General features: G+C 38.2%; 1 protein-coding gene across 1 annotated transcript in view; it reads right to left on the bottom strand.

Annotated features, from left to right (window-relative positions):
- Positions 1-24,019, bottom strand: part of VPS36 (vacuolar protein sorting 36 homolog) — a 39,219-nt gene that overhangs the window by 3,821 nt on the left and 11,379 nt on the right. The window contains exons 4-12 of the mRNA XM_010337919.3: positions 22,509-22,623; positions 20,723-20,812; positions 19,397-19,483; positions 13,123-13,155; positions 12,930-13,007; positions 12,173-12,307; positions 8,420-8,485; positions 1,969-2,033; positions 719-803 (exon numbers count right to left, since the gene is read on the bottom strand). Coding sequence (XP_010336221.3) covers positions 719-803; positions 1,969-2,033; positions 8,420-8,485; positions 12,173-12,307; positions 12,930-13,007; positions 13,123-13,155; positions 19,397-19,483; positions 20,723-20,812; positions 22,509-22,623 — 754 coding nt within the window. The remainder of the gene's footprint in view (positions 1-718; positions 804-1,968; positions 2,034-8,419; positions 8,486-12,172; positions 12,308-12,929; positions 13,008-13,122; positions 13,156-19,396; positions 19,484-20,722; positions 20,813-22,508; positions 22,624-24,019) is intronic.

Below are 24,019 nucleotides of genomic sequence, written 5' to 3' on the forward strand. Positions count from 1 at the left end.
GACTAAAATATCAAGATCGAACTCTCTATAATGTAACAAAGTCACTGTACTAAAGCCTAAAAAGAGCTATTCGATATTCTGAAAAAGAATATATAACAAATTCGGAGTACATATTACATGCTCCAGTGAAGGAACTTTATACGTAGGTTTAGTTTAAAACGTGGTAGAAATAGCTGTAGTCTTGGGGTTTTCATCTAGTTGAAAATGAGAAGGATAATAAATGGGAGTTATTCAAATTATACAGGCTCACCGTAGAAGCTATACAGACATTTCTATTTCAAGAATCCTAATGAGTATCACTGGTAGTTTGGCCAGTAAAATCCATCTAAACTACAGTTGCTTTTTATATTTTTTGAAGCAATTATTTTCATAAAACAACTTGTGTTTTACAAAGCTACTTATCTAGGTGTTAATGGAAGAAAAAGTTTAATTGTGTGGAACATCTGATAAAGTTAAAAATCTGTTCACAACACTAAGCTTTAATAGAAAAGAAAGCACCTAATTTTAATTATCCTCACATGTAACATGTTAAGAGTGTCAAGAAATTTCAAAGCTCTTAATGTATGACTGGTTAATATTGATTCATAAACTGTTTTTATTTGGGTGTGTGAATGCTACTTTTCAGTAAAGTTAAATTCAAAAGGAAATCCTGTTTTTTGAGTTGCAAGACATTGGGTCTTCATAGCTTTAAAGACTGGAGAAAATTGGCTTCACGTACTGTCTCCAGGGCTGAGGCCACCATTTCCTCTTCCTTGTGAGACTGAAGCTCAATTACCATGACGCCACTGTCAAACACACGGAGCCTGAAAACCACAGGTGTGAGAACAAAGCCAGGAATTATCTAGGATATTCAACTGTTGAGAAGAAGCCCATCTTTTTTTTTTCTTTATTAAGATGGTGTTTCACTCTTGTTGCCCAGGCTGGAGTAAAATGGTGTGATCTCAGCTCACCACAACCTCCGCCTCCTGAGTTCAAGTGATTCTCTTGCCTCAACCTCCCGAGTAGCTGGGATTCAAGACATACACCACCATGCCTGGCTAATTTTGTATTTTTAGTAGAGACAGGTTTCTCCATGTTGGTCAGGCTGGTCTCAAACTCCTGACCTCAGGTGATCTGCCCGCCTTGGCCTCCCGAAGTGCTGGGATTACAGGTGGGAGCTACCGTGCCTGGCCAGGAGCACATCTTTTATATCTTCTTTTATGCCCAGGCATGAGGCTAATATTAAACAAAACAACATTGAAAACCTATCGAGCACAAGCAATGATGGCATAGCTAAACAGCTCATGAATACACAGAAAATTATGAACTAGAATCTACATGCTAAATAAAATGCCTGGCTACTTTTTTTTTTTTTTTTTTTTTGAGACTGAGTTTCGCTCTTGTTGCCCAGGCTAGAGTGCAATGGCATGATCTTGGCTCACTGTAACCCCTACATCCCAGGTTCAAGCGATTCTCCTGCTTCAGCCTCCTGAGTTGCTGGGATTAGAGGCATGCACCACCATGCCCAGCTAATTTTGTATTTTTAGTGAGATAGGTTTTCTCCATGCTGGTCAGGCTGGTCTCAAACACCTGACCTTAGGTGATCCACCCGCCTTGGCCTCCCAAAGAGCTAGGATTACAGATGTGAGCCACTGTACCTGGCCCCCAGGCTACTTTTTTAAACCAAAGAATAAGGAAAAGAAAATTCACAGCTGAACATCTCCAGCTAACACAAAATGTCTAAGGGAAGAGGGGCTAGTTATTCTAACCTCATGGGAAGAACCCTTATCTCATTCCCCCAAATCTACAAGAGTCTGACTACCGGCCCTGTAAGAACATGCCCAGCCCTGATAAAGATGAAATAATATGATTGCAAGAAGGCAATATTCTGGCTTGATGCTAGGGATGGCAAACTTGGCTGGCCTTTCCCATCTACCCCATGCAGAATCATGGTTGCAGGTGGCGAACTTCCTGCAGAGGTTCCTTTACCTGAGAGGTAATTTCAGTGCTTCCAGCATTTTGCATGCATTCACTAAATCTTCTGGTGAGAGCAACTAAGAGGGAAAAAAAATTCCAGCAATGCTATACAATTGTAATGATCACTAAAACAGAAGAGTAAATTTTAAAATTATTATTTATCAATAATTTTATGTGATTTAATCACTACAAAGTAAAAAAGATAAACAAAGGAGCCAAAGACTTCTATTCATAAAGTAGTACTACCCAATAAAATATGCATGCCACATGTTATTGTAAATTTTATAGTAACCACATTAAAAAGTAAAAAGAAACACGTGAAATTAATTTTAATGCATTTATTTTATTTAGTCGAATAGATTGAATATAGAACCAATGCAACATATAAACAATACAAAAATTATTAATGAGATGTTTAACATTTCCTTATTTTGTACGAAGTCTTATCAATCTGGTGCATTTTACGCTTGCAGCATATCTTGATTTGGATTAACTACATTTCAAGTCCCCAGTCACCATGTGATGTGGCTATCCTTTTGGACAGTGCAGCCTTAACAAATCAGCATAGTGTGGTGATAACAAGAACGGCTTTCAGTCCCACAGGATGGCTCCAGAGCCAGTCCAGCCTAGATCCAAATACCTGTCAAACTACTGTCTCTGGCTGTGGCCTTGCTCAAGTTATTTCATCTTTCTATTTTTTTTTTTTTTTTTTTGAGACAGAGTTTCACTCTTGTTGCCCAGGCTGGAGTACAATGGCACGATCTCAGCTCACTGCAACCTCTAAGTCCCAGGGTCAAGCAATTCTCCTACCTCAGCCTCCCAAGTAGCTGGGATGACAGGCATGTGCCACCATACCCAGATTTTTTTTTTTTGTATTTTTAGTAGAGACAGGGTTTCACCATGTTGGCCAGGCTGGTTTCAGACTCCTGACTTCAGGTAATCCACCCGCCTTGGCTTTCAAAGTGTTGGGATTACATGCGTAAGGCACTGCGCCTGGCCAAGTTATTTCATCTTTCTAAGCCTCTATTTCCTAATCTCCAAATTATCTTCTACATGGGACAGTAAAAGCAGCCATGCCACTGAGTTATTGGGAGGATAAATGTGTATGTGCAGAGTGTCCAGTGGATGGTAAGTACTCACTGATGGCAGCTATAATCAATATTCAGATAAACACACAGAGCAGGGCTTAACTCATGGGACTGGGTGAGCCATTTCCATGGAGGTAACTGTCTGAGCACAAAGAGTACCTGGACAGTCTTGGAGGCCAAGGATATCTGGATGTAAAGGAGCAAGGGCAGCTGAAGAATAGCCACTGCTGATACACAGCCAACGGGGTGGGGCAGCTTTCCCTCTGCATTATCTACAAGGCAACTTGTTTCAACCAAGTTGATTCAGAAGAGTTAACTATTGCAGAGGAAGGGCTTCCTGAACAACCTTATTTATCACAATAAAAACAGAAAATATTAGAGCTGAACAGTTTCACTCAGTCAAAATCCTGATATTAAAAGTAAGAAAACTGGGTCCCTAAATGCTGGAAAGGACGTGGAGAAAGGAACTCTTACACACTGTTGGTGGGAAGGTAAATCAGTGCGGCCACTATGGAAAACAGTACGGCGATTTCTCAAAAAACTGAAAACAACTATCACGTGATCCAGCAATCCTACTGCTAGGTATACATCCAAAAGAAAGGAAAGGAGTATATCGAAGAGAAATCTGCACTCCCATGTTTACTGCAGCACTGCTCACAATAGCCAACATCATTTGCAACAACAGGGATGGAACTGGAAGACACTGTTAAATGGAGTAAGCTAGCACAAAAAGACAAATACCCCATGTTCTCACTCATATGTGGGTGTTAAAGAATGGATCTCATGCAGATAGAGAGTAGAGAAATGGTTACTAGAGGGTAGGAAGAGTAGTGGGGAAGGAGGGATACAGAGAGGTTGGCTTAATGGGTACAAAAATACAATTACATAGAAGGAATAAGAGGCCAGACGCAGTGGCTCAAGCCTGTAATCCCAGCACTTTGGGAGGCCGAGGTGGATGGATCACATTATATGCTTGTATGATATACAACATGGTGAAACCTCATCTCTACTAAAAATACAAAAATTACCCAGGCTTGGTAGTGGGTGCCTATAATCCCAGCTACTCGGGAGGCTAAGGTGGGAGAATCGCTTGAATCAGGGAAGGGGAGGTTGCAGTGAGCCGAGATTGCACCACTGCACTCCAGCCTGGGCAACAAGAGCGAGACTCCATCTCAAAAAAAAAAAAACAAAACAAAACAGGTGGCAGAGGAATAAGATTTAGCATTCAATAGTATAGTAGGGTAACTATAGTACTATAGTTAACAATAATGTATTGTACCTTTTTCTTTTTTTTGAGACAAAGTCTTGCTTCTTTCACCCAGGCTGGAGTACAGTGGTGCAATCTCAGCTCACTGCAACCTCCGCCTCCTGGGTTGAAGCAATTCTCCTGCCTCAACCTCCCAAACAGCTGGGACTACAGGTGCATGCCACCATGCCTGACTAATATTTTGTATTTTTCGTAGAGATGGGGTTTCACCATGTTAGCCAGGATGGTCTTGATCTCCTGACCTCATGATCTGCCTGCTTTGGCCTCCCAAAATACTGGGATTACAGGCGTGAGCCACCGTGCCCGACCTGTATATTTCATTTTTTAAAAAAATTTATTTGTTGAGATGCAGTCTAGCTCTGTTGCCCAGGCTGGAGTACAGTGGCACAATCTCAGCTCACTGCAACCTCCATCCCACAGGTTCAAGCGATTCTACTGCCTCAGACTCCCAAGTAGTTGGGATTACAGGTGCCCCCCAACCATTCCCAGCTAATTTTTGTATTTTTTTTTTTTTTTTGTGAGACGGAGTTTCGCCCTTGTTACCCAGGCTGGAGTGCAATGGCGCGATCTCGGCTCACCGCAACCTCCGCCTCCTGGGCTCAGGCAATTCTCCTGCCTCAGCCTCCTGAGTAGCTGGGATTACAGGCACGTGCCACCATGCCCAGCTAATTTTTTGCACTTTTAGTAGAGACGGGGTTTCACCATGTTGACCAGGATGGTCTCGATCTCTCGACCTCGTGATCCACCCGCCTCGGCCTCCCAAAGTGCTGGGATTACAGGCTTGAGCCACCGCGCCCGGCAATTTTTGTATTTTTAGTAAAGACAGGGTTTTGCCATGTTGGCTAGGGTGGTCTTGAACTCCTGACCTCAGGTGATCTGCCCACTTTGGCCTCCCAAAGTGATGGGACTACAGGCGTGAACCACCACCTCTGGCCCTATTGTATATTTCAAAGTAACTAGAAAAGTGGAATTGGAATGTTCCTAACACAAAGAATTGATAAATACTGGAGGTGACAGACCCTCAATTTCCCTGATTTGGTCATTACACATTATATGCTTGTATCAAAATTTCACATGTACCCCATAAATATGTACAACTATTATGTATCCATAAAAAAGAAAACATAAAAATTTGGGGGGCCAGGCCTGGTGGCTCATGCCTGTAATCCCAGCACTTTGTTTGGGAGGCTGGGGTGGGGAGATCACCTGAAGTCAGGAGTTCAAGAGCAGCTTAGCCAACATGGTCAGAACCCTGTCTCTACTTAAAGTATGAAAATTCTTCTGGTGTGGTGGCGCACGCCTGTAATCCCAGCTACTTGAGAGGCTGAAGCACAAGAATTGCTTGAACCCAGGAGGCAGAGGTTTCAGTGAGCCAAGATTGTGCCACTACACTCTACAGAGTGATACTCTGTCTGAAAAATACAAAATAAAAAAATTTAAGATTAAAAAAATGTGATATATATAGACAATGAAATACTATTCAGCACAAAACATAATAAAATCCTGTCATGTGCAGCAACATGGATGAACCTGGAGGACATTACATTAAGTGAAATAAGCCAGACATAGCAAGACAAACACCACTTGATCTCACTTTTATGTAGACTCTAAAAGAAGTGATCTCATAAAAGAAGCGAGTAGAAGAGTGGCTACCAGAGGCTGGGGAGGGTAGGCAGGAGAAGGGGATCCAGAGAGGTTGGTCAACAGATACAAAGTTACAGTTAGACAGAAAGCATGTGTTCTGCTGCTATATTACACAGGGTGACTAGATAATGACAACGAGGTGTATTATTTCTTTTTTTCTGTTTCTGAGTACCATGTTTTTTTGTTTTTGTTTTTTTTGAGATGGACTCTTGCTCTGTCTCCCAGGCTGGAGAGCACTGGTGCAATCTCAGCTCACTGCAACCTCCACCTCCCTGGTTCAAGCAATTCCCCTGCCTCAGTCTCCTGAGTAGCTGGTATTACAGGAACACACCACCATTCCCAGCTAAATTTTTTTTGTATTTTAAGTAGAGACCGGGTTTCACCATGTTGGCCAGACTGGTCTTGAACTCTTGACCTCAGGCAACGGCCTCCCAGAGTGCTGGGATTACAGGCATGAGCCACCAAGCCCAGTCCTGAGTACTTTTTATTGATATATAATATTTTACATATTTATGGGGTATAGGGGCTATTTTTATTAATACACATGCATAAAATGTGTAATGATCAAGTCAGGGTATTTGGGGTACCTGTTACCTCAAGTTTTTATCATGTCTATGTGTTAGGAACATTTCGGGTCCTCCCTTCTAGCTACTTTGAAATATATAATACATTGCTGCTTCCCTCCTCTGCTACTGAATATTAGAACTTATCTAACAGTATGTTTGTACCCATTAACCAACCTTTCTTCTTTCTTCCCTGCTCCCACTTATATACCTTTCCCAGTCTCTGATATCTATCATCTATTCTCTACCGCCATAAGAATGAGTGAGAACATGCACTACTTGTCTTTCTGTGTCTGGCTTACTTCATTTAACATAATGACTTCCAGTTTCTCCATGTTGCTGAAAATCATGTGATTTCATTATTTTTTTCATTACTGAATTGTATTCCATTTGTATATATCTGACATTTTCTTTATCCATTCATCCATTGATGGACACTTAGGTTGATTCTTTGTTTTTTAAAAAATGTTTATTTTAGATTGGGGGTACATGTGAGAGTTTTACACAGATAAAGTCGTGTCACTGGGGTTTGAAGTACAGATTATTTCATCACCTAGGTATTAATATTAAGCCCAATACCCAATAGTTATCTGTTTTGCTCCTCTCCCTCCCCTAAGTCTCCATCCTCAAGTATACTCCAATGTCTGCTGTTTCTTTGTGTTCATAAGTTCTCATCATTTAGCTACTACTTATAAGTAGTACTACTTCTGTTCCTGCACTAGTTTGCTAAGGATAATGGCCTCCAGCTCCACCCATGTTCCCACAAAAGAATTATTTTGGCCGGGCATGATGGCTCACGTTCCCAGCACTTTGGGAGGCCAAGGTGGGCAGATCATGATGTCAAGGGATCAAGAGCATCCTGGCCAATATGGTGAAACCCCGTCTCTACTAAAAATACAAAAATTGGCTGGGCATGGTGGTGCAAGCCTATAATCCCAGGTACTCGGGGAGCTGAGACAGGAGAATTGCTTGAATTCAGGAAGTGGAGGTTGCAGTGAGCCAAGATGGCACCACTATGCTCCAGCCTTGCAACAGAGCAAAACTCCATCTCAAAAAAAAAAAAAAAAAAAAAAAAAATTATTTTGTTCTTTTCTGTGACTGCGTATGACAGAAAGGAGAGGATTTATTTTGAATGTTATTACCACAAATAAATGATAAATGTTTAAACTGATGAATATGTTAATTGTCCTGTGATACGGTTTGAATCTATGTCCCCACCCAAATCTCATCTTGTAGCTGCCATAATTCCCACGTATTGTGGGAGGGACCTGGGGCGAGATGACTGAATTATGGGAGCTGGTCTTTCCTGTGCTGTTCTGGTGATAGCGAATAGGTCTCATGAGATCTGACCATTTTAAAAACAGTTGTCCTGCACAAGTTCTCTTTGCCTGCTGCCATCCACATAAGCTGCGACTTGCTCCTCCTTGATTGTGAGGCCTCCCTAGCTATGTGGAACTGTGAGTCCAATTAAACCTCTTTCTTTTGAAAATTGCCCAGTCTTGGGTATGTCTTTATCAACAGCATAAAAATAGACTAATACACCCTGATTTGATCATTATAAAATGTATACATGCACTGAAACACCACATGGCATGAATATGTACAATTATTTTGACAATTATAAAGAAAAATACAAAAAGTTTTGAATAGCCAAAAAAAAAAAAAAAAAAAAAAACAGTCTCAGAGATGTTAAGTAAGCTACTGAAGGTCACTAAGCAAATCACTATCATAACCAGGAAAAGAATCTGCCTCCTGGATCCCAAGGCAGCATTCTTTTCACTGTACCACAGTGCTTCTCAAAATAGCTTTGATATTCACAACCCTTCCTCAAATTGTCTTCAGAATTTGTATTAAGAAAGTCTATATTTAGTTAAAAGAATATTTAAATTTTCTATTCTTACTTCCATTCCTCGAGCTCGGTTTACTAAGCAGTACACCTCTGTGAGTGACATTATTCCCCCTCGTTCCTGTTAAAATACGAAAATTTTAAAAAAGTATTATGTTACAATTACACCAGTTAGCATTTCTTAACAGGAATCATAATCACAGGGAAATCAGAAATCTGAAATTTCTTTAAGAAGCTTATAAAAACTGTATTTATACAAAGGAGAACCTATTCAGATGCCACAAGGCAGTTCAGATTCACTACTTGCACTTCAATGTCATTACCATTTTATTTTTATTTTTATTTTTTGAGACAGTCTTGTTTTGTCTCCCAGGCTGGAGTGCAATGGCGGGATCTCAGCTCACTGCAACCTCCACCTCTCAGGTTCAAGCAATTCTCCTGCCTCAGCCCCCCAAGTAGTTGAGACTACAGGCATATACCACCACGCCCGACAATTTTTTTTTTTTGTATTTTTAGTAGAGACAGGGTTTCACCATGTCGGTCAGGCTGGTCTTGAACTCCTGACCTCAAATGATCTACCTGCCTCAGCCTCCCAACGTGCTGGGATTACATGCGTGAGCAATTGTGCCTGGCCTCATTACCATTTTAACATTTACTTAAATGAAAAAAGGGTCTCTACACCGTGTGTCAAAAAAATACATTTAAATGTTTTAACTTATTTCAGCTAATAAATGAAGAAAGCATAGAATTAATAAGACCATCACCATTCTGCAACCCCCAATGAAATAACAGATCTAGGTAATGATTGTCAATGGTTGTTAACATCACAAAAAAATTTTTAAAAAATTAAAAAGACAATCAGACATTATGTATCTCTTGATGGAAGTACCCAACAGCTTCTATGAAACAGTCTTACAATAATAATTGCTTAAAACCCTAACAAACCTTTTTTATAAATACCGGTTTATAGGAAATACACAGAACAGGAAAAGCACACTCTATAGGATAAACTAGTTTCTTCAAGAAACACAGTGGGTTGGAAGATAAGAGAGGCAGGAAAAGAAAGAACCCATGAAATTAAAAACGAGCAAACAAACTTGAGAAACAAATCAACAAACTACAATGAATCCTGATTGAAACAGACCAACTGTAAGAAAAAATGTGAACACTAGGCTGGGCACGATGGCTCACACTTACAATCCCAGCAATTTGGGAGGCCGAAGCCAGCAGATCACCTGAGGTCAGGAGTTGAGACCAGCCCGGCCAACATGGTAAAATCCTGTCTTTACTAAAAATACAAAAAAGTTAGCTGGGCATGGTGCCAGGCACCTGTAATCCCAGCTACTTAGGAGGCTGAGCCAGGAGAATCACTTGAACCTGGGAGGCAGAGGTTGCTGTGAGCCGAGATCACACCATTGCACTACAGCCTGGGCAACAAGAGTGAGGCTCCATCTCAAAAAAAAAAAAGAAAGAAAGAAAGAAAGAAAGAAAATGTGAACACTACATATTAGATAATATTTAGAAATTATTTTAATTTTTTCAATTATGAAATGGGATTATAGTTGTATTTAAAGGAGTCTTTATCATTGGAGTTACATACTGAAATGTTTACAGATAAAGTGATGTGATGTCTGGGATTTGCTTTAAAATAATTTCGAGTGAAGGTTGGTTTACAGAAGAAGCTGGTTGATGGGCACAGAGGATTCATTATACTATTCTATTTGTCACAGGTTTGAAATCTTTTTTAATACAGTGCTTTAATAAACTTTTGATTGCCTAAATACTATCAGACTAGAAGATGAATCTGTTAAAAGAAATTATTTCCATTCTTAGTTTGCCAAGAGTTTTCACTGCAACTGGTCTTTGCACTATCAAATACTTTTTCTGTATCCAATAAGTAGGTCATATGATTTCCCATTTTTTTCTGTTAATGTGATGAGTTACACTGCTTAACTTTCAAATGTCAAACCAACCTCAACAAAATCCAATTTGGTCATGATTATTGGGGTCTTTTTTGTTGTTGTACTTTGGGCTCTGGTGTACATGTGTACTTACTGCATCCTGCAGGACTGTTGCATAGGTACATACATGCCGTGGTGGTTTGCTGTCTCCACCCATTGCCTACATCAGGCATTTCTCCCGGTGTTGTCCCTCCCTGCCCTCCCACTGTCCATTCCCTCCCCTCCCCTCCCCCCCCAACCTATCCCTGTGAGTGTAAGTTCCCTTCCCCGTGCCCAAGTGTTCTCATTGTTCATCACCCGCCTATGAGTGAGAACATATGGTGTTTGGCTTTCTGTTCTTGTGTCGGTTTGCTGAGAGGGATGGTTTCTAGATTCATCCATGTATCTACAAAGGACATGAACTCATCATTTTTTGTGGCTGCATAGTGTAGATCTGCCACATTTTCTTTGTCCAGTCTACCATTGATGGGCATTTGGTCTTTTATATATTGATAAATTCAATTTGCTAATATTTTGTTTAGAATTCTTACATTTCTGGTTTTGAAAGAGATTGGCCTATAATTTGCATTTCTTATATGTCATTTTCAAACTTTGGTCCTAAGGTAATGCTAGCCTCTTAAAATTAGTTAGAAGTATTCTACCTTTTTCTACTCTCTGAAGAAGTTATGTAAGATTAGTATTACCGCTTCCTTAAAAATTTGAAAGAATTCACCCACAAGGTTATCTGGGCCTAAATACTTCTTTACGGGAAGATTTTAAATTACAGAAGGAACTTATTTAGTAGCCTTGAGTCTATACAACATTGGCAGGTTGTGTTTAATATCATCTTCTTATATTTTTCATGCCTGCAAAATCTGTGGAAATGTTCCTTTTTCGTTTCTGATGTTGGAATTGTGTGCTTGCTTGCTCTCATTTGCTCATGTTATCTCCCTCTTTCTTGCTTCCCCTTTGATTTATTTGCTAGAGACCTGTCAAATTTATTATTGTTTTCCAAGATTCCACTTTTGGTTCTGTTGTTTCTCTCTATTGTGCATTCATTTTCTATTTAATTAGTGTTTCTTACATTTATTATTTACTTTCTTCTACTTTTGTAGATTTATTTTGCTGGTTTTTTTCTAGTTTTTTAGGTAAATATTTAGAGGCTTCATTTCAACCTTCCTTGTTTTCTAATAGTGTGCATTTTAAAGCTGTAAAATTCTCTATAAGCACAGCTTTAGTAGAAGCTATGGGTTTTAATATTGTATTTTCATTATTATTCAGTTCAAAATACTTTCTAGGTTCCATTACAAGTTCTTATTTAAGCTCTGATGTATTTAGAATTATATTGCTTAATTTAGTATCAGTTCAGGGTTTTCCAATTAACTGTCATTGATATTTAGCTGAATTTTACTGTTTCAGAGAATACAATCTGTATGATTTTAAGCCTTTGGAAACTTTATGCATGCTTTATGGCTCAGCAGAACAAATGTTCCCTGTATATTTGAATTGAAAAAAAAAAAAAAGAAGATGAATCTGTGTTACGGAATGATTACTATATAGTAAAGACTAGATAGGTGAAATTTATCTATACAGAGGAAGATCATATATTTCCTTTGAAAAATAAGGAAAACTTCATATCAAATAGATTTGGAAAGTTATAGATGTCAAAAATGAAAATTAAAAATAATTTAGAAAATTACAGACAAAGAATAATAAGCACAGTGAACTAATTTAATATACCTGAAAGGAAAAAAACATGTCAGTTGACAATAACCATATTAAGAAAGGAGTTATGCTCTTGTTAACATTTCTGATGACACAGGGCTAATTTAACACAGTTTAAAAAGACACGTAGGTTTAGTTTTTACCTCTAAAGGCGCCTGCAATATTCCAGCCAGCTGTTTGGCCAGCTGCATGTGGTATTGTGTGCCTGAGCCGTACGTTTCTCTGGTAACTGGGTTAGCTATTCCCATGCTCAGTAAGTAGGATTTAAACCTTATGGTCTATAATAAGAGGAGAAAATGCAGAATTAGTCTCTCTACCCCAAGATCTGAAATTCTTCCATCATACACTCAATTCCATTCAACTATTTCTATATATACCCATTCCTTCTACTATGCTTCCATGCTGTGAACTGTAAGGGAACAGATTTCCAGGAGTTCCCTACATACATCTAATTATTCTCCATCCTACTTCTCTCCTGGTCTCTCATACTCTATTTATTTAATAAATTTGATGTGAGAGGAGATTCTGATAACGACTGTGCTATATTTAATGCCAACCAAACAGTACAATGGAAAACTTAGAAAAATGGCAGTGATTAGGCTGTAGACAAACTGAGTGAAACAAACATCAAACTTAGGAATATGTATAAAACAGCCACTACTTATACATTTCAGTATCTCTGTTTTCTACACTCTAAAAAAAGGCATTGAAATAGCCTTTAATCCTAATAGAACTAAGAGAATTTTTATGACTGACTTTTTCTTTAGTAGTTTCACATATCCCCAAGTCCCAAAAGAAATAAAACAGTACATTCAGAAAGCCAACGTAAACCACAGAAACCTCACTGCATTATTTGTGTCATATTGTTTCAAATGCCTTTAAAAAAAGCAACTTATTTACCTCATCTTCTGTGATGTCACCTTGTTTGTCTTTAATTTTATTAGCAATTGATTTTGACAATTCCACCATTTCCTTAGCCTGTCAAATAAAAAGACTGAAAAGCAATATTGTCCCCAAACTGTCTGCTAATAAAATATGCTTCAAAAATTGTATTATAATTGGTATGAATTTAATGGGCATAAATGACATATACCTTGATCATTAGTTTGCTTAGGTCTTCAAAGGCCTGAAATGAGAAATTAATTTTTGTTGAAATCCATCTTAAGAATTAAAATGACTTAAAGCAATGAAGTACCCTCTATTTTTTCCCTATGATAAAAATTTGAAATTTTCTTACAGATACCAATTTGTTAATAAATATTTATAAAGTAATGCATCTACCTTATTCTAAAATTTCCTTTTAGCTAAAAACCATAAATTCAGGACCAAGAGCAGCAGCTCACGCATGTAATCTCAGCACTGTGGGAGGCCAAGGCAGGCAGATCACCTGAGGTTAGGAGTTTGAGACCAGCCTGACCAACAAGGAAAAACCCCGTCTCTGCTAAAAAAAACAAAAAACAAAAAAACAAAAAAAACTTAGCTGGGCATGTCAGCACATGCCTGTAATCTCAGTTACTCGGGAGGCTGAGGCAGAAGAATTGCTTGAACCTGGGAGGTGGAGGTTGCAGTGAGCCGAGATCATTGCACTCCAGCCTGGGTAACAAGAGCAAAACTCCGCCTCAAAAACAACAACAACAATAAAAACCCATTAATTTTCCAAACAAATGGTAAAAAAACTTCATATTTTCAAAGAGAAAATAATTATTATTGATTAAATAAACAAAAGGTGACATAAACTGTAGTTCAGAAAATATTATTTACTGTTATTTGAAACAAAAGTAAGAAATTCTGTCACTGGTTTTTCCTAAAATCATTTCCTAAAAGGAAGTCAAGAATCAAAAGCACTATAAAGCTTTCCTGGTTGAAAACTGCAATACACAGCTGTAGGAATAGTCTTTTGGGCACAATAATTTTGTCTTTCCTGGTTGAATATTGCCTTACACAGCTGCAGGAATAGTTCTTTGGGCACAATAATTTTGGCTTTAACACAGGTGTGATTTAACTGAAACAGTAAGTCCGGCCGCTGACTATCAAACCCATTATACTTGTAGATATGGTGGATATCACAAAAGAAAAACATTTAAATACCATCTAAAGGTATCTACATAGAATCAACTGTTTAATTTGCTACAGCAAATAACTACTTCAAAGGCCTTTTCAAATTTAATTATATTTATAATAAATTATTTCAATTTACTGAAAATATACTGCCAGTGCAGAACATCTTATCTAATTGATGTATACAGATGTTACTTTTTAAAACCAATTAAGCAGCATGCCATTAACTGAAATACCAGTCCACATGGTGGTCTGAAACATATAATAGTGGCTCTGATCAGCTTATGCCCATCTGCAGGAAAGCATCCCCCATCTGCAAAAGGATTTTGCTAAAAGAATAGTGTGCTGTGTATTCTTATGGCCAACTCACGAAGGTTAAAACTGAAAACAAAGGGGAATGTGCACACACCTAACAGGAATTTCCTTAGATATACAAAAGGCTTAAACACTGGATTCTTATCAGCTAGAGCAGGCAGATGCAGGAAACCCTTTATGAGAAACTCTGGGCACCAGCTCTGAAACTAAGTCAATTCTAACATTTAAACAGAGGGCAAATCACACACCAACCTAGTTTTCAAAAAAAAAACACATATTTTGCACACTTAGATTTTTACTTTTAATATAAAAGATATGAATAGATTTCTTTTATCTGTTAAGAAAACTGGTAAGACAACACTTTTAAATTTTATATGGTAAATCACTGTATTTATTATATTATGTTGTAGAAAAAATACACTACGTTAATAGTGGGTGCACAAAGAATACATATATAAGCCCTTTAAACTTACACATAGGCAATAAAAACACAGTAAATATTTTAGTGTCTTAAACAAAAGTCTATAAATATTTTAAGTGATTATTAAACAGCAAAAAGCTTCCTCACTTCTATTTCTATAATTATTGCAAAATTTGGAATTAGTCAACTATCAAAAAATGGGTAAAGAAACTACCTACAATAAAAATTAAAGCAAAAGAGATGCACATAGCTATTCTGTAATTGTATCTGCCAGTTTGCGGAACCTTGTATCCCTCTACCATACCTGTGGTCAAATTTCCACTTCAATTCTGAGAAAAACAGCACCTGTTTTAAAACCAGGAGTACCCTCCTAAGCTAACTTATGGCATGATTTCTTACTTATTTTTAGTTATCACTTTGGCTATTAGCATCAGTAACAATATATTCTTGATTTGCCATTTCAGTACTCTCGAATGTGCCTTGCATATTCCATTCCCTTTTCCTGGGTTCTTATCCATGCTAGTCCTCTGCTAGAGCCTATTCACCTTTCAACCTTTGACTTCCATATTCCTGCTGCTAACATGCCCTTGGTGACCTCAAAAGAACTTAGGGATCATGTTATATGTCCCTGCTGCAGCCTGTATGTTCTCCTCGAAAGGTGTTTCTCCCACTGAATAACGCCTCTTTGCCTGTCTGTGTCTGTGCGTCACCACAGTATCCACAGCCTCTGATACAAGGCCTGGCACAAAGTAGGGAGGAATATCTGCTGAATAAATTAATGATCTGCATGGTTAATGATCTGCTGAATAAATTAATGACCTATATGGTGGAACACAATGCTTATGTAGAAATCTTTGAGCTATGCGACTCCAAGAAAATTAGACCGAAGCAAAATAACCTACTTTATAAATTAAGAAAAACATTATTTTCAACAAAGCATTGAGTTAGTATGGCACTATTCAGAAAGAAAAATACAAATAATGGAAAATTAGCCCACTGCTCCATGGCATCTCCAAAAGTGTTGACATAAAGTGGACGGTGACAGACAGTGATGATGTGGTGCACTGTCATCACCAGCAACTGTCTGCAAACCAGGAGACGTGGGCTCTCATCTGCTTCCTTCCAAATCTAGTCACTCACTCTGAGACCATTTCTTCTCTGAATAATAAGGAGCCTTCTAATGCTAAAATGTTGAAATTTTATCAGTCTTCTCAGAATAGATGATTCTGAAAAGATGGTGGCTATGGCAGCACCGTTTTTCAATCTCTCCAGATCACAACATGAAAACAGATAGGGCAACTAGATCTCAAAAGCAAAAACCCCATAGGTAACATATACTATAATACTAAGTGTTAGAATACTAGCAAAACACCCCCAAGATACAAGCAGGTGGGGCAAACCGCTAAGAGCCACAAGACCTGCAGGAGAGAAAAGAAAAGCAACAATGTAACCACACACCTGAGAATGAGAGAGCCCCAAGAGAGCCAATAGGGATTCACCAGAAAGCAAGGCAGGCCAATTTGAGGACAGTGTCTAAAATGGGGAGGGTTGTGCCTACTTCAATAATAGGGGGGTCTGCTATCAACCTTTTATTTCAAAATAAGCTAAAAGATGTTAAGAAGATGATACAAGCTATGAAGGATCAATACAAATCAGAAACAGATGACAGGATTCAGAAAAGAATTAAAAGGAAAAAATCATTTCAGAAATGAAGGCTACACTAGACAGACATGAGTGAATAAACACAACAGATAAAACCTTCAAAGAAAGGTAAAAAAGAGGAAAACTTTCTAAATAAAAAAGAAAGGAAAAGCATTAGAGTCACAAATAGTGACTCTAGAATAGAAGACAGGCAGTGAAACTGCAACATACAGCTAATAGGAGTCTCAGAAGAAAAGAATCAAAGCAATTACTGAAAATTATAGGCTGGGCATCCCAGTACTTTGGGAGGCCGAGGCGAGTGGATCATGAGGTCAAGAGTTTGAGACCAGCCCGGCCAATATGATGAAACTCCGTTTCTACTAAAATTATAAAAAATTAGCCGGATGTGGTGGCACGTCCCTGTAATCCCAGCTACTTGGGAGGCTGAGGCAGGAGAATTGCTTGAACCTGGGCGGCAAAGGTTGCAGTGAGCTGAGATTGCACCACTCCACTCCAGCTTAGGAAACAGAATGAGACACTGTCCCAAAAACAAAAAAGAGAAGATTACAATACAGAAAAATTTCCCTGAAGTTAAAACGTTACTGAAATGAAACTATATACTGAAAAAGCACAGCATATACCTAAGAATAACAACTCAGAATGACTAATACACAGACACATTCTAGTAAAATTACCGGGCTTTAAAGTAAAATTTAAAAATCCTTTGCCCATCTAGGAAAAACAGCAAGTGGCTTTTAAGGGGAAAAAAATAGGTTATCATCACTCTTTGACAGCAACACTTCATGCCAGATCAAAAAAAAAAAAAAAAAAAAAGAAAGAAAGAAAGTAATATAATGAAGGCACTCAGAGAAGGAAAATGGGAGCCAAGGATTTAAAATCCAACAAAACTAACCTTCATGTATAAGGAAGACAAACATGACAGATATAGGGTTGTTACTATGATCATTTCCTAAAAAATCTACTACCGAATGAGCTTCAGACAACCAAAGTGACTAGAGAGCTCAGCATAAGGACTGTTGGTACTAAACATAGAGGTACGTAAAACTAAGACTCAATGAGAGCTAGAGCTGGGGGGGAGGTATATGTAGCAGCTGCATGCTCAGATTATGTAAATACAGTACACTTATTTTTCAAATGTATGAAGAATGGGGAAAACACATATACAATTTTTTTAAACTGTTCTAGTAATTATTTAGTAGCGTCATCCTAAATTTGAATAGAAAAGATAAATATGTTCTCATTAGGCACTTTATATTGACAACAACAAAATTCTAGCTCTGTCCATTGAAAAAGCCTAGAAACAAAGATCAACTCAATAGTGATGGATATGACTAGCAAGCAGATTGTGGTCCTAAAATACCATTTCACACTAAAAGAAACCAGAGCTTCTCAGATAAATGGTGGATTCCAGATCTGGAGCAGGAAATGTACAAGCTGGTCCTGGAACTTTTGTTACATCAGATAATGAAGAAGCTAGCAAAGCTCACAAAGTCACAACAAAAGCACTCACAGGGTCAACTTGAAGCAGCTCCCACTAGCCAAAGAGGGGACAATTTGAGCTTCTAATAGGATAACTGTAATTGAGATAAGATGTGCCTCCGACAAAAGAACACAGCATCACCTCTAGTGTTGCCAAAGGGACAGAACATGAATGTGATAGAGATTCTGGATCCAGCTGCCAATTTGGAGAAGGAAAACACAGCCTTGCCATAGATACACAACCAGACAAACCTACTATGGGCACTTAATAGGTCAAATGCCCTAGGTTCTCCAACAGTAATCTATATTTTCAATTAGTGAGCCCAAAATAAGTATTCAAATAACTATTTGTAGTTTTAGACTTTACTTGATTGACATAAATCTTTGAAATTCTCTGAACAGTAACCATCAGCAGAATTTTACTTATGAATTACTATAAAAACCAAAGATTTGCGCCGGGCACGGTGGCTCAAGCCTGTAATCCCAGCACTTTGGGAGGCCGAGGCAGGTGGATCACGAGGTCAAGAGATCGAGACCATCCTGGCCAACATGGTAAAACCCCGTCTCTACTAAAAATACAAAAAAAATTAGCTGGGCATGGTGGCTCGTGCCTGTAATCCCAGCTACTCAGGAGGCTGAGGCAGGAGAATTGCCTGAACCCAGGAGGTGGAGGTTGCGGTGAGCCGAGACCGTGCCATTGCACTCCAGCCTGGATAACAAGAGCGAAACTCCGTCTCAAAAAAAAAACAACAAACCAAAGATTTACTTTAAAGCATCATTTTGTGAAAAAAAACAAGAGACCATTTTTTATATAAACATAGAAACCAATGATACGTTTAGCTGTATTAACTAATCCAATGCATAACGGTCTTTTTAACTAGAGTTCTTTCCCGTTCTCTTGAATTTCCTCAGACAGGATGAAGCCTCAGAAACACTGGAAGGTACATGCTCAAGGCTGTCTCCTAGTAGACGTCATGGGCTGGTTTGAGCCATTCTTACTGATGTCTGGTGTCTGATCCCTGAGTGGTCATCAACATAAAATGGTGTGGTATCTGGCCACAGACAGTGGCCACAGAACAGCATTTTTCTCTTAACTAAGTTACCTCAACTTCCAAAATAATTATACAGAGAACCCTGAACTCATTAGAAGTATCCTCCAATCAATTCCATCTAGACTTTAAAATCTACACACAACGTTCTATGATGTTTTCTAACAGCAAACAAATTTGCACTTCTTTTTTATTCCTTTTAGAAAAAGGTTTTGGTTAGATTTTGCCAGCCCGAGGTAGACCTGTTAAAGAGAATAGGAGACTATGTAGCTTCAGGCAAATGAAATATATTCTAAATTACATAAGAGAATTAGTCACAGCTCTATCCAAAAGAATACACACAAATGGCTGGAATAGATGGAGAGCCAGAACTTAACAGTTACCTCAGAAATGTTTTTGTCAGTTTCTTTTCTTTTCTCTTCCAGTTTCCTTTCAATGCCTACAATTCCTACAGCCCTTATTCTTCCTGGCTGCAAAAAAAAAAAAAAAAAAAGAAGTAGAAAATAAAACATACAAAATAGGAAGGAAACAAAATTTTTTGTAACCAACTACATTGTGTTTTCAATAGTGGTAAAGGACCCACAAAGAACCAAAGAAAAACAGCATACACTCACATTTAACTTCCTTTCAAAACATTTGTTTCTTTCTTGCTGTATATAATGATCTTCAAATCATTCAAGAAAAACCAAATATACAATAACTGGCATATTTTACTAAGCATTTTAGATATGTTAAATTTCCTATCATTTTCATTCTTTGACGAGCTATTATGTATCAGATACTTACGCTTATTATTATTATTATTATTATTTGTCTTTGTGTTTTTTTCCTTTTTGTGGAGAATGGGGTCTTGCTATATTGCCCAGGCAGGTCTCAAACTCCTGGGCTCAAGCTACCTTCCCACCTCTGCCTCCCTAAGAGCTGGGATTACAGGCATGAGCCACAGCGCCTGGCCAGATACTTAATAGGGTCTCAAACATACAAAAAAAAAAAAATCACAGTTTAAATTTCAGTTCTTAATTAACAGTTATTATCCAAACTATTGTCATACATTTGAGTACCTGTCTAGTGTTGGCGATTAACTTAGACAGGTTTGGAAAACACCCAGCTGTACTATTTATTCTCTCAAATGCCACACTGATTATGAAGAACAGAATGCAATGAGTGAACTCTCCTTCTATCACCCTGAGAATTATGCTGGTAAGCAGTCGTTTATATTTACTGAGTGTCTGCTGTCTACACAGAACTAAATTAGGTGCTGTGAAATAAATTTTTTTTTTTTCTTTTGAGACAGAGTCTCACCCTGTCACCCAGGCTGGAATGCTACGACACGATCTTGGCTCACTGCAACCTCTGCCTCCCAGGTTCAAGCAATTCTCCTGCCTCAGCCTCCTAAGCAGCTGGGATTACAGGCACACACCACCATGCCCAGCTAATTTTAGTATTTTTAGTAGACATGGGCTTTTACTATGTTGGCCAGCCTGGTCTCAAACTCCTGACCTTGTGATCCACCCTGCCTCAACTCCCAAAGTGCTTGGGATTTATAGGTGTGAGCCACCATGCCCAGCTGAAAATATATATTTTTAAAATCAGAATACCATTGCAGTATTTTGTTTTGGGGAACTTCTACAATCACAGAATCTTTTTCTTAATGAACATCTAAGTACAAAGTTGAAAATACTGGATTACCAAATAGTTAAAAAAAATACCTGGGGTCCTCTGTTTGTTTGTAATGACTGGGAAACTGGCATATTCTCCCATCTTCTCTGTGTCATTTCCTCTGATAAACGCCTGTAAAACTGTTATGCAAATAAATACGCTTTAAATGAGTCAGTCAGGTTGTGGCATCCTTGTATAAATCATTACTTAACATTTCTTTTTTTTTGAGACAGAGTTTCGCTCTTGTTAACCCAGGCTGGAGTGCAATGGCACGATCTCGGCTCACCACAACCTCCGCCTCCTGGGTTCAGGCAATTCTCTTGCCTCAGCCGCCTGAGTAGCTGGGATTACAGGCACACGCCACCATGCCCAGCTAATTTTTTGTATTTTTAGTAGAGACGGGGTTTCACCATGTTGACCAGGCTGGTCTCGATCTCTTGACCTGTGATCCACCCGCCTCGGCCTCCCAAAGTGCTGGGATTACAGGCTTGAGCCACCGCGCCCGGCCTAACATTTCTTTAATATAAAAGTTTGTTCAGTTATTTGCAGCAAGCCCAAAATTCTCAGAGACATCAAAGAAAATCAAAGGAAGTTCTTTTCTTGGATCAACTTCAGAAAGCACAAAGGGGAAAAAAAAAAAAGAGAAGGAACAGACCTTCTATATAAAGTGGGCTATTCTCAACAAAGAGATGAGTGACAATGAAATCAATAGACTTACTTTAAACAATCCTGTGTATGTGGATTGTTTTTGATCTATAATGAAACAAACACAGTGCCAGGAAAAATATACAACCATTCTCCATGGGAAGCAGAGAATAATTTGTCTAGTTAAAATATAAAACCAGAAAGTAAGACCAAAACATACCTATGCTCACAAATAATCAAACATATTTTTCAATTTCAACGACAAAAACTTGAGTCAATCACTTATTATCTGCTTAGTGATCACTTGTCAGGAACACTGGGTGAGGTGCTACAGAAAAAATTAATAATAATTTATGATATTGATGGGGAGAATAAATACACACTCCTAATGTCTTAAGAATTCTTGTGCCGGGTGCGGTGGCTCAAGCCTATAATCACAGCACTTTGGGAGGCCGAGGCAGGTGGATCACCAGGTCAAGAGATCGAGACCATCCTGGTCAACATGGTGAAACCCCATCTCTACTAAAAATACAAAAAATTAGCTGGGCATGGTTGTGCGTGCCTGTAATCCCAGCTACTCAGGAGATTGAGACAGGAGAATTGCCTGAACCCAAGAGGCGGAGGTTGCAGTGAGCCGAGATCGCGCCATTGCACTCCAGCCTGGGTAACAAGAGCGAAACTCCGTCTCAAAAAAAAAAAAAAAAAAAGAATTCTTGTACAGCAACTTATTCAGAACATATAAACTATCGTACTGCAGAAAAGTACTTAAGTGAGTAAGATTAACTGGAGTTAATCAAGACAGACAGACTGATTTAAAGCTGGGGAACCTTCAGATACTGAGACAGTTTAACATATCACTGCATTTACACTCTGTTCCTTTAACTACAATACGTCACTGAAAACTGTGCTAGTAGGCGAATGGCATGACTTAGTGTATTTTCCAGCCTCTGTTCCTTCCTTGGGACCACACCCTCTGCTTCCCATTCCTGCTGAAACCTAAACTTCACCATTCACTGCTAAGGCTTAAGATAATAAAAATTTTATTGTAAAAATATGGTGAAATCCAGCACGTTGTATAATACTACCTTCCATCATATTAACAAGCCACAACACACACACACACACACACACACACACACACACACACACACACCACCTTTCTAGTAGGATTTTATTCATATAGAAACTTACCTCAATCTGGCCATGTTCTTTGAAGGACAGTTTGATGTAGGAGTTCTTACTACTCTGGAATGGGCCAGGTTCTTTGTTAGGAGGAGCTGGGTGAAGATGAACCACTATTTTGGCACTAAAGAAACAACAAATGTAATATACTGAATTGCCTTTCAAACAAAAAAATTCTACCTTCATAACTTTTAATGTATTTAAAATCACTTTTACAATTCATGTAGAAACAAACATCCCAAAAAGCATCCTTTTAAAGTGTGTATTAGTTCTACATTAATGAAGCTCTCAAAAATCTCTCTACTTAAAACTTACAAGCTATGAACCAAAAAAGCTTCAAGTTACCAGTTCTATAAATTAAAGCATTGCTTCAGAAAATAAGGTCAAAATAAATCTGCAAAATTTTGAGTTTATGATTATGGTTTTCCAACTACAAACATCCCCAGAGGTTACAAGGGGGCCTATAATTTCTGCCAAAGCATACAACCTTATTCATTTGAAAACAAAATGTGAAAACTTATCTGTAAAAATGGCCAGCTGATACTTTATTAAAACTCCATCCAAAGCTAACATTCTACAGTGTCATTTGCTGGAAAATGCCACTCAATCAACTGCATGATCTAGAAAGATACCCAATAACAAAAAGAATTCCCAAAATGCATTGGCTCTAAGAACACAAACTACCATTATCTTTATGACTACCACTATCTTCCAAAAATACCACTATATTTGGTCAGCTTAATAACTCTGTTTTCCTCCTTTTTCTTCAACCTGGTCAATAAGCAATCTTCCATAAAAACTAGGGAAACTAAAAAACTCTAAGCACACCAGGTACCTAGTTTAGTGCTTTTTCTTTATTAATCATGCTATAGATACACAATTATTTACTCAATTTTACTTTTACTTTTTTTGAACCATACGGTTACTTAAATATCACTGTAAAATTGAAACACCAGGCATTGGGCCTTGTCAATATGAATACGTGGGGGCCAGCCTTGTAAGGATGCCACCTATTCCCTTGTGTATGAAATGAGAAAGAAGCATCTTTAGTTCAGAGATGTTAAAAGGTGAAACATACACATCCTGAAATCCAACCAAATATAGCTGTTTGAGGGGAGGGGCTGAGAACTAAAGAGAATGCTTGAGAAAAGTTAACTTGGCATATTACTGAAGTCCTCCTCACTGGAGATGTTTAAAAAATACGACACTAACGTGAAGGTAAATATTTTAAATATTTCTTTTAGTTTAGATTTCCTTGGAACACAGGAAAGGAAAATTAAATAACCTGGAACAACCTTAATACAATGGAGAAAAGTGATAAGGGAGAAATATAAATCATAAAAACAATCTGCCCTAAAAATCTATGGCTTAAAAAAACTATGGTTTATTAATCTTTTTAAAATGTTGGTTAGTTTCTTTTATGTCAAATAAATATTTTACAGTAAATCATAACATTATGATCAAGGCATGCATTTCATGTCCAGTGAAGCTCAACATTGTTTAACTTCTACTGAAGTGTC

This window comes from Saimiri boliviensis, chromosome 16 (assembly GCF_048565385.1).
Source record: "Saimiri boliviensis isolate mSaiBol1 chromosome 16, mSaiBol1.pri, whole genome shotgun sequence".
NCBI classification, from domain to species: Eukaryota; Metazoa; Chordata; class Mammalia; order Primates; family Cebidae; genus Saimiri; species Saimiri boliviensis.